This window comes from Ammodytes marinus (genome assembly GCF_949987685.1).
Source record: "Ammodytes marinus genome assembly, chromosome: 13".
Taxonomy (NCBI): Eukaryota; Metazoa; Chordata; class Actinopteri; order Uranoscopiformes; family Ammodytidae; genus Ammodytes; species Ammodytes marinus.
Window position 1 is genome coordinate 12,110,608 of NC_137217.1, and position 11,831 is coordinate 12,122,438.

General features: G+C 42.5%; 1 protein-coding gene across 1 annotated transcript; it reads left to right on the top strand.

The window, feature by feature from the left end:
* Positions 1 to 973: 973 nt before the first annotated feature.
* On the top strand, positions 974 to 10,655 carry LOC307259254 (B-cell receptor CD22; the record flags this gene model as incomplete). The annotated part of the gene is made up of 18 exons (XM_080039024.1): positions 974 to 1,022; positions 1,746 to 1,844; positions 2,046 to 2,157; positions 2,244 to 2,389; positions 2,482 to 2,602; positions 2,756 to 2,892; positions 4,353 to 4,475; positions 4,800 to 4,946; positions 5,438 to 5,543; positions 5,884 to 6,047; positions 6,525 to 6,674; positions 6,867 to 6,998; positions 8,407 to 8,488; positions 8,774 to 8,822; positions 9,098 to 9,184; positions 9,329 to 9,462; positions 9,957 to 10,085; positions 10,423 to 10,655. The coding sequence occupies 17 exons, from the start codon at positions 974 to 976 to the stop codon at positions 10,057 to 10,059; spliced, it is 1,941 nt and encodes a 646-aa protein (XP_079895150.1). The 3' UTR covers positions 10,060 to 10,085; positions 10,423 to 10,655.
* Positions 10,656 to 11,831: the final 1,176 nt, after the last annotated feature.

Sequence of the window (11,831 nt, forward strand, 5' to 3'; positions counted from 1 at the left end):
TGGATGAGAGGACATCTGGGCCGCCGAGTATATGTCTGCTTGACTTATGTATACTTATTAACATAAACAGGCCTGAATTCATTTTACAAATGAACCATACATTGTTGGTCTTTCTAACAGTGAGTCAATCAGGATTTTACGGTTTGCACCACCAGTGTTGTGACAATGTCAGAGTGGAATGAAGAGTGACTCGCTTTAAGAGTGCATTAAATATGGGGCGCTCTGGTGGCTCACCAGTTAGAATGCGTTTACCATTAAGTCCCTATTGCAGCGGACCCAGGTCGTTTACAGCATGTCTACCCCTTCTCTCTCTCCCCATGTCAACTCAGAGTTGGACACAAAACATTAACGTATGTATTATTATTTATACACAGTACAGTACACCCCAAAGCCTAGCTAAGTAATAGTCCTTTGAGATACTTTGAAATAATGCAGCTGCAATGTGAGACTGCTTGCTAACATGTTTGACTGACTAAAGGTCATTGACTTCCAGTTTAGAGAGACAATTGTGCAAGTGAGACGATCACAAGGATGTCATCACATCATTGACTTTAGACAACTGTTTCAAAGAGAGAAGTGGAAAAAAAACTGTAAATAGAAAGAGTTAAAAGTTTCAAAGAAAGCAGCCTGGGTTACTTCTGGAGCACACATATAGTTCCTCTTCCCCAACCCCCCTCCTTCTGCCCCTTTCCACTCCTCCTCCCATCTCCTACCACCTGACTCTGAACACCATGCAACTCTCACCGCGATAAGAAATCACCTCCATCACTGTTCGGGGTTGCACACATCCTATGAACCCTGTTCTGTCTGACCGACTGAGGCAAATGAAGATACTTTAAGGGGTGAGTGCTTCACATTTATTCAGCTCAACTGTGTTAATCTGTGTTAATATTGTTGTTCACCTCTCTGTCCCCCTCCACCTCCACCCCCATGCTCCTTCTCCGGTGACATTACAGAGCTCGCGTCAGCTGAGATGTTGGCAGGTGCGTTAGTTCTGGGCACCATCCTTACCGCTTTACCAGGTAAGACAAAAACACAAGGATACGTTAGAAGTTAACATTCTTTCCTAAATAGACAAATACAACTATACAAGCTGAACAAGGTTTAGATGAGTATATTCTCAGTACTTTAGGGGATGAGAGATGAACTGGCAGCCTCCTCAGTGGTCAGATATTTGTATTGCATTCTAGATGTGTCAAAGAATGTCCGTAACACATACTGTAAAACAAATGACAACAGAGAAAAGATGTGTGCGACCGGCTTATAGGAACCATTATGCACATGAGGCATCCAGGTGCCCTTGCCTTTACGGCCAGGTTATTTATAAGTATTGATTGCCTTTTGTGCAAGGTAGTCAGCCAGGACGACACCATGGCTGCACATCCAGGCTCACTGTCACTCCTTCAGTTTTATGTGTCACTCTCTGAGCTGATCAGAGCTGCAGTTTGACAGGTTTTTCTATAGGGAGCCACATACATGTATGCTTCTTTCATCTTTGACTGTGTATTCCCTAAAACTTTCTGTAGCATATTTATATATGGCGCAGTAGAACATAGTGATGATTGTTTGTTTGGGACCCTGAACTAGTTCTGATTCCCTTCATCTCACATTCTGCTGTGCCTTTATACTGTGTGTGCATTTTAGCTTGCTTATGTCTTAACTGTGCGCATGGGAATGTACTTGTTGCATTTGTGTTACTTCTGTTTTAGCTTTCCGATTTTGCATGTGTGTAACTTGTCCCGCAGGTATCCAGAGCAGGTGGAGTGTGTCATTTTCAAGGAGGGAGATCTGTGTGTGGGCCGGAACAACCGTCACTCTGCCCTGCCGATATGACTACCCGTCAGGTATCAAATCAATGTATAGACTGTATTTCTTTTCATTTTCAATTGTGTCCAAATTCCGAGCAATTGAGGTGAGTTTAAAAACCGAACTCTTTTTCGCCATCATTCGTCATGAACTTCACTACAGTGCGTATTGCTTTAGTTGCTGTGATTTTGAAAGAATTTGAATATGGGGTTTGGCTGTGGTCCTCTTTAACTGGACAGGTCATACCGTGAGGCAGGTCATGTGGTTCCGCGTGTCCGCTGAAGGTCGCCGGGAGTTCACTTACCACACTGACCCCAACGAGATCAGCCTGTCATACCGTGGTCGTACTCGGTAGGAGAAACACACTTATGACTTTCCAACGCTGAGTGAATGTGAAACAATGAATAAATGTGTGACAAATGAACGGTGTTTACCAGCTACATCGGAGGCAGCTATTACAGCTGTTCAGTGCAGATTCGGGCTGTGAAGCTGAGTGATGCCGGCCAGTACCACTTCAGGTTTGAGACAGACCAACCGATGGGGAGATGGACCTCCCCTAACACCATCACTCTGGAAGTAACTGGTAGGTTCATACAAACTGAAGATGCAGTGAGTTATAATAAACATGCAAAGGATTCATCCAGATAGTGTTTTATGTGTGAATGTGTATTTCAGACCTCCAGGTCCAGGTTCATCCAGCAAGGCCCGCCAATATGTTTGGCTCTGGAGAGACTGTGTTTGTAGGCTGCCTGGCCACTGGATGTGCTGCCGCAGGAAGGAGCCTCGCACTCTACAGGTAAGTGTGTGTGTGTGTGTGTGTGTGTGTGTGTGTGTGTGTGTGTTTGTTAAAGGTGCCCCAGAGAGCTCGTTCAGAGCATGTATTGAAGTGTAATTGAAAAAGCCTACTGTCTGTGACACCTGTAGATATGATATAATGTTCTACACACAGAGACGGACTGAACCTGGGCTCCTATGAGAAATGGATGATTATCAACCGCTTCGAGCAGCGGCATGCTGGAGCGTACACCTGTCGACCAATCCCACCACAGAATGTCCAGTCACCAGCCCTATCCCTGGATCTGGGATGTGAGTAATATCAGTCAACCAAGCTGGATCTCTGGTGGGTTGTATTGTTGGGACAAAATACAAAGGAAAACAAATGACTTTTAAGTGCAAACGAGACCGTCAGTTAAAAAATGCTATTTTTATATACGCTAGCTCTTATTAATGCCTTTGCTCTTGCCCTATCTCCCAGAAACTTAGACAAAACCATTTACGGCAGGCAGACCGGAACATCCTATGTTTCCCGAATGGTACCACATCAAACTTTACTTTGCTTCACCATCGTACTATTACCATTATTAATCTTAGTCACATATAAATACATTACCTCATCGCGATACATCCTGTGGTCTCTCCTTCACTCCCTTCCTAGACAAATGCACACGCAGCCGGCACGTGTTTAAAGCGGCTACGAGTAACATTTAAATATCTTTTAAACAGCCTCATGTTTCCTCTGATAATCATACATTACCTTTAACAGCAAATGAGACCATCAGTGCAAAGAAAGACGTTTTTATATAGTTTTTATTACTGCTTTTGGTCTGGTCGCACAACCAGTCCGATTTTCGGTTCGCTCGTGCAGGCTCTATGGTCACATATCCGTATTGGTCGCAGATTTCAGTGTGGCGCTGCAATGCCATTTGAGAAGCCTATCCCTCCAGGTGAGGGAAGGGGAGCAGGAGCCTTGTTTGAGACAGTTATTTGTCGTCAAAATGACTGATAACGGGGCTGAACCATCAAAGAAAAAAAAGAGAATGCAATGAAGAAAAGCTAAAAGGGAGAGTGATATAGGCTACGGGCGGGACGAGGGCGTTGCCAAGCAACGTGTATACAATTTCACGAGAGCGAAACTAGACTGCAGTGTTTACTCCTAAATGAATGAGCGGTTGGTACTAACACAAAGTTTGCTTTGCTTCACCATCATCAGATAACCATTATCTGAAATAGTCATTATTTACATCAACAACACAAACACATTACCTCATCGTGATCCATACTAACTGCCGTCTCTCGTTCATTCGCTTTCTGTGAGGACACGTAATCTTTCAGCTCCGTGAGAGAGAGTAGTTAGGTGACGCTGCTGCATCAACTCATTGCAATCAGGTGTGTGTGGTACTGACTGGCATTAGTTGATGCAGTGTCAAAACCACTCTCACGGAGCCGAAAAGAGTCCTCACACTTTCAACACACGGACATGCACTATATTGCGCCCTTCTCAGTTCACACTCGCACGCCTGGCACGAGCTAGAAAACAGCTTTGCGACAGCGGGCGTCGTAAAAATACTACCGCTTTTGTCCAAAGGGGCCGCCAACGGACCATGTTACTCGTTGTGGCTTTAAATGAGTTTGATATGAAGTGACATACTGTTACATTTTGTGTTCTTTCTTCTCCCTTCCCTTTTTTCTCATCTCTTTGTCCCCAATTGTTATTCATTTCCTTTATTTTCTCCCCCTCGTGTTTCCACTCTCTCTCCTCCCTCCAGACAGTCCTCGCTCCACCTCCGTAGCAGTCTACCCAGTAGGGGTGATGTCAGAGGGGGGGTCGGTCACTCTCACCTGCAGTAGTGATGCAGCTCCACCTGTAGAGAGCTTTGCATGGTTCAAAGGTACAGGACAGCACGTGTTTACCAATACGCAGCATATGATTACACCCACTGCTCAGTGTACACATTCACTTTGTTAATTGATATGGTTGACGACAGTGACAGAAAATGAAACGTGAATTGTGTCCTGCAGTTGGACAGATGAAAGTAATTTTAATATTGGTTTAAGGAGAGCAGGACGAAGCTAGAATTTTGACAGTTTTCCTCAATAATTGATTAAAGAAGAAAGTTATTTCACTCTATGTACCTCAGTCTTTAGATTATGCTTGTAATGTACATTCATGAGTGCACACTGACCTGCATTTGTTTCCTTGTCTGCTCATGCAGACATGGAGAGTGGCAGCATCCCAGACAGTTTCAGGCCTCAGCTCCACCTGTCCAACCTCAAATACACAGACAAGGGAGAATACGTGTGTGTTGCACGCAGCTCACTGGGAACAGATCGCTCCAAACCACTTCTACTGAATGTCACTTGTAAGTGTGTTGGATGTTTACAATTACATTTGGCGCTGGCTGTCGAAAAAAAAACATTTGTAAACCCATATTAACTCTGTGTGCATGTTCATATCTTAGGTCCTTTAGACAACAACTCTAATGGTAGGAAGTGATACAAGTATTGATTTGTCATCCTTTTGCTTCTGTTGGTTTCTGAGAGTATATGCATGAAAATGCAGCAACTACTTTGAATTTTTGAAAAAAAAATGTGTTGTCCTTCATACCTTAAACGCTATGGAAAAAGGTTGTCAGGCTGCATTCATGTGTCATACATCCAGATTTTGCTTGTGATTAGCTGACTTTATCATCCACAGAGCTCGCTCGTTTGGCAGCAGTGATGTCTTTATACCAGTTTTCAGCTGTTATTCACTGAAAGGTATCAATGGTGGCATAGACTCGATATCAAATAAACACAGGAACATACTTGTAATGAGGCTCCCGTTTTTCTCGCTGTCCATCCGCCTGTTTAGACTCTCCAAAGAACACTCGAGTGCTGGTGAGTCCTCCAGGTGACATCAGAGAGGGCTCATACGTCAACCTGAGCTGTGCCACCCACGCCCACCCTCCTGCCAGCAGGTATGACTAATATTTCTCCTCCTTTCCACCAAGTCAGACATGATGCTGAGTTTATGATGCTAGTTTTCTTATTTGCATCATCATTCTTGCATTTCTCATTGTCATCTTGAAATTTCCCATTTTTTATCTTTTTTTTCTTACTTTTTTACTTCAGACTTTAACTTTTCATCGATGTTTCTTATGAAGGACCGGGCAATGTGGACAAAACCATTTTAGAATATATGAAATCAAGTGTTATATGATCTAATTGTGAAGTACAAAAGATTCTAATACCGGAAATTGCCCAGTCCTTGAATCATTTTCATCACCATCTTCATCTTCACCATCCTTTCTCTTGAAGGTACGCTTGGTATCGTATCCTAGGTGACCAGGTGTTGGCTAAAGGAACCTTACAGAACCTGACGTTCTCTTCGGTGCGTGCTCGCATTGCTGGTCAGTACTACTGTTCAGCGTGGAACCGCTTGGGATACCAAACCTCCCCTGTGGCTACACTCTCTGTACTTTGTAAGTAGTAGGTGTGTTGAATGCTTGTGCATGATGATGTTTGGGTATCTCACTAAGTATCTGAGGACATACTATCTTAGAGGCTCTCTTCACCTCTACATTTTCTCTCCTTTTATCTCTATCTGTCTTTCCAGCCTCCTCTTCACGGTTTTCTTTCTTTTTCCTGTTTCTATCTTGGGGAGATTTGTCTATCAAAAATTATTCCTAACCTTCCCTTTGTCTTCAGTGATTGTTACTGTACCTTTTACACCTAAATATACTATGTAATAGTGTACATTGTAATACATTTATAATGATTACAAACACATTTGACTTTGGGGTTTCCTTTAACTCCTCAGTGGTCTGTGGGGTCTCCAAACCCTGACCTTCCTCATACAGCACCCCTGTTTTCTCTTCCTTAAATGACACATAATTGACAAACATGACAAAGCCTTCCTTAAACCTCTTCTTCAATATCTTCCCTTCCTCTCTTTCCAGACCCTCCCAAGAACACTTCGGTTCTGGCTCGCCCCTCCAGTGTGGTGGACGCTGGCCGACCTTTGACCTTGACCTGCAGCAGTCAGGCCAACCCAGCTGTGGACAACTTCACATGGCACCGCTTGGCTCTGGACGGGGGCTCTGTACAATGTTAGCATCGTAAAAATGTGGTTCCACTCAAGGTTACAAAATCATCAATATCCAACTCTATAACCTGTGGTCAATGTATGCAGTCAGTAAGGTGTGGTGCTCTGTTTGTGTCTGGATTGTTTGTTGCTCATGTGTCCTCCACCTCTGTCTGAATTGATAAGTGGACCTTCTGCATTTCTGTGCTCCATGCAGCATGGGGCACCAAGTCCGGTCCTATCTTCACCTTCTCTGATGTCGGTCCTGGAGAGAGCGGTCGGTACTATTGTGAGGCCAGGAATCGAATTGGAGTCCACAGCTCTCCTGTGCTCACCGTACGAGTAAGAGGTACCAAATGATTCATGCGTAAAATGTCTATTAGATGGATTATGCCATTACATTGTGTATAGATATTCATGTTCTTCAAAGGATCAATCCTCTGACCTTGCACAACCCTTGCACTGGAATGTTTGGTTTTGATTGAAATGTCTCTAATAGATAATATCCTTTTTCCAATTACGATAAAATGTAATCAGTTTGGTGAACTTTTTATGTAGCGTCAGATTTGTCCAATACTTTGGTTTATGACCAGTAGTGCTCTGTTTTTAGTGCTAATAAACTTAGATGTTGAGCTGGGGACTGCCCAATGGCTTTTCAGTCCAATGGTAAAAAAGTCGGAAGATTGAGCTGTCGGAATAATGGGCAGTCGGACTTTTGGTATGGCACCGTTAAACATGGTAAACATCTGTATGTTTGCATGCTGAAGTTGTCATTGTGAGCATGTTAGCATGTAGCTCAAACTGTGGCTAAAAGCATCCTAAATCCAGCCTCAAATATCCATTAGCATGGATATAGACTCTTCTACAATATAATTCCTGAACATTGGATGCTTTTTATCCTCTTGGAAATAGGTTTAGGTAGCAGAAGTTGGCAAAACTTAACTATGCATGTTTTGAGACTTGAAAAAGAACAAGGAGGTTTCACTATTTGAACTATTTTATATCATATCAATCTTTGAGATAAGTAATGTAACACATGCACGTTTGTATCTGGTGAGTTTCATGAGTTGTGAAGGTGTCAGACCTACATTCACACTTCACAAGTCTTAAGGCCTTCAGTGGCTCATCTCCGCTGACAAGTGTTGCCTGACACTCCTCTAGGTTTACTGTTACGGGCTTTACCATGACCAAGTGTAATATAAAGAGATGAAGTGTCACCGATATAAGCTTTGTGAAACACCCTTGCCCCATTTTTACGTCAATGTTTCTGATTATCTCAGACAATGGCCAAGAAAAAAAAGAAGGGATTTGTCAACCAGTTTCTGTATGTGTTTCTTAAATGGTGAATGATGAAACCTCCCCTGTCACTATCGCAGCATGAGGTCCAGGCCCTGGTCTTGGTTTGTGTATGATCTCCTGCTTTCTGCCTGTTTCTCAGTGAGTCATGGTGAGTCATGTAAAGCCCTCTCACTACGAGGGGAACGGAAGGGATGATGAAGTGTTGTGGAAAACTCAGCAGCTGAAGAAGTACAGCTAGGTTTGGAAATCAGAACTGGAAACACACGTCTGAAGATGTCTAGACGCTTAGGAGATGATGCACAGCTCTTTCCCCGGTTCCTCACTTTCACTGTTTCTATTTTGGTGTCTTCTGTGCTTTTTTAGCTTGCTGTACTATTTTTAATCTCTTCGTGTTAACCCTTGCTTTTCTTTCTTTTTAGCCAAACTGATAACCTTTATTATCCTCCCCTCACTGGCAGGTCGTCTGAAGGTCATTGCCTTGGCGTCAGCAGTGGGCGTGTCTGCTGGCCTCATCACTCTCACAGTGGCCATTATGATCAGGTGACAGGAAGTACACTGCTGTTTACTTACTTCTGTTTGGGTTATTTCTGTACTCTTCCACATATTCAAAAGAATGTCAGTTTTGGTTGTGTTTTTTACGAGGAATGTATATTATGTGTGTGTCCATTGAGGCTTACTTCAAAGTCCAGCATCAGTTTATTTGATAATTCATGGATTTCTGCAAGAGGTTGATCTTAAAACGGTCAGTTTTAATGCTTTATTTGGATTACTTTTGCAGTCATCAATTGGTTATGGTTTGATAATATTGTCCCGGTGTCTTCACAGCAAGAACATGCACCGAGTAGACATTGAGTCCGGAGAGATAGCAAATAAGGTACAGTACGTATTGTTCATTTTTTTTAAATGACCCAACATCTTGAAAGTTTTAAAACATCTGTTCAATGCAGTTGCAATTTTTTGTTAGAGATGACCATCGTACCGTCTTACTCTTTTCCTCGGTTCTGTGTATGTATGTGTGTGTGTGTGTGTGTGTGTGTGTGTGTGTGTGTGTGTGTGTGTGTGTGTGTGTGTGTGTGTGTGTGTGCGTGTGCATGTGCGTGTGCGTGCGTGTGCGTGTGTGTGTGTGTGTGTGTGTGTGTGTGACCCCAGCGTCCGTCAGTGACAGATGACACCTTGTTCTATGAGTCAGCCCAACATACTTTTCCAGTGAGCAAGGGCAAGATGTCCGACATACCGGTACGCTACTCTTGACGCTACGCTTGAGTCTTAGACAATGACATACAGTACATTACAAAATGCTTTTATTTTTGATATTGGTGTGTGTGTGTGTGTGTGTGTGTGTGTGTGTGTGTGTGTGTGTGTGTGTGTGTCCGCATGCAGGAGGAGCCAGAGGACTTGAGTGACAGCTCTCATCCCGCTATTGTTCCTCTGAAGGATGCTCCACCAATCACAGAGGTTGAGAGTCACAGCCCCGCCCCCAACTACATCACCATCCACTACTCCAAGCTGGCCAGGTACACACCACCTTCCTCCGTCTCTGTCACGTCCTCCTCCTCTTAACCACATCCCTCTCTCTGTCTGTTTAACTTCTGTCCCATTCTCTCCTTTTTATCACTCCGCAACATGGAGCCATTTTCTGTCTGCCATATGTGTCTCTACAGAGCTGTAGACCACAGCAGCAATCTACTGTTTCACGTCCTGCGTGTCGCACATTTTATTTTACAACCGCCCTGGCCCTTTTGCTTTCTTCTTTATCTGCCTGTCGTCAACTTCTATGCACTTTCCACTCCTTGTCTTCTCCCATGTCTTTACCCTCGTTCTCCTGTGATATCCAACACCTTCTCCGGGTTTACGAGCAGACAATAAATTTGTCATCCCAGTTTTGGGCGTCCAAAACATTTTTTAATGGTCCTTGAGCAAAATGCAGACATGTCTTTTTTTGGGGGATTTGATCTGAATCAGATTTCCAGATGAACTCGTTGCTATTTGTTGTTGATGTTGGTTTCAGTATGGACCAGGTGCAGATCCAGAACCTACCAATGGGGGGCGATAAGAAGCCCAAAGATTCCTCCAAAGTTGTTTACACATTACTGCACCAGGCTCGCCACTGACCGGGAGGGGGGAAAATGCTAAGCAGGTGTGACACTAGCTTTACGTAAAACTGTCTCTATTTTAATGTCTTCATTTAATGTTTTACACAACTATTATTATATACATGATGGGAATGGGTCAGTATGATCACTCCACATACAAATGATGTTACAAAGTTGTGCCCCTAAAAGAAAATAACAAATTAAAAGAATGATTATCTTTAAAATGTATCAAATATAAATAATGTGATTGCGATAAGCTCAACAATGCAGGAATAAAAAAAGCAACAACAATTTTAATATTTTGATCAAATGATAATTCATGTTTCTCTCTTGTCATTCTAATATATTCAACTAACTGTCTCTCCCTGTTTCTGTCCTCAGCTGAACAGCACGTCAGCCTCCCTCATGTGAACCAATCACTCTCAGATTGTGGGACAGCAAACCACTCTTGGTGAACTCTGACGACGCCTTATAATACTGTTCTGGGTCGGACATTTTGTTATGGATTCTCTCCTCAGTTCACCAGACCATGAGGACGACACATGGTCCTGGTGCTGACTGGGAGTCTGGTCACTTAACCGTGTTGCATGTCTCTCCCTTTGTTTTCTACGCACATTACCACTGTAGTATGTTGCCTGGTGTGGCAGAAATGCTTTCAAACTGTTCCATTCCTTATCCACAGTATAGACTATATCTACTGCTGCTGTATAACAATAACAGTGCACCTGAATGCATACTATTGGAAAACAACTGCAATTAATTAATTGAAATCTGTATGAAAAAACTAAACTAAAAAAAACATGCAATATTGAAACATATGCACTTCCAGGCTTGTTTTGATTGCTGAGGCTGCAACATGTATTCAGTTCATACTGTATAGCTTGCTTTCAATAAACCAATTTTTCAATTTTATGTCAAGTAGGGTAAGCAAAGAAAGTATTTGTTAAACTGAAGAAAAGGAAAACAAACTGATCTTGTTGACTGAATGTATATTTGGATGAAAGAAAGGGTAGAGTGAGGTAAGAGGGATACTATGTGTGAATCTGGAGTAATTTCTTGACAATCAGACAATCATATTATCTCAAGGTAGTAAATGGTACTACTAATATTTAGACATTGTGAAAGGCATGACACAGTTAGTGGAATTAAATACCTTTTGTCATAATAACTAAACAGCTTCTTTCATATCGGTAAAAGGGACTTACACTGAGTGTTATCTATTTTGGTACCCTGAAGATTTAAAATAGAAAATAAAAAAAAGTCATGGCTTCCTGACAGTGAGCGATGAATGCTTGTTAAGCAGGCATTGCTAAGGGGAACATGGATTCAATAACAATGACAATAAAGACCTGCTATCAATTATTACTATTGTGTTTAACTATTTTTATTTCTACACATTTTCTTCCACCTGTTTCCTCTATTTTATTTGACCAATTGCAAATGAAAATCTTCCCGTATAACTCACATGAACCAGAGGTAATGGTGCAGAAATTGTGTCATTATCATGTACTTATTTACATCCCCTGTCTTCATGTACAGCGTAATATTTGGGTGGGGCAATGCCCTTAAAGTTTTGCTAAGACAACAATAGAACTTACTTAGACAAAGTGATGTCACAGTAATCCCTTTGGGCCCACATGTTTTTATCCCTCTCAATCTCTCTCTCATCAAGTGGTGAGGAAGTGAATGGGGCAGAGGAGTAATGCACACAGTTGAAGACACATTGAAAGCAACTGGAAGTTGTCACAGGCTAACTATTTGTGCATGATGAGAAAAGGAAAGAACATCCC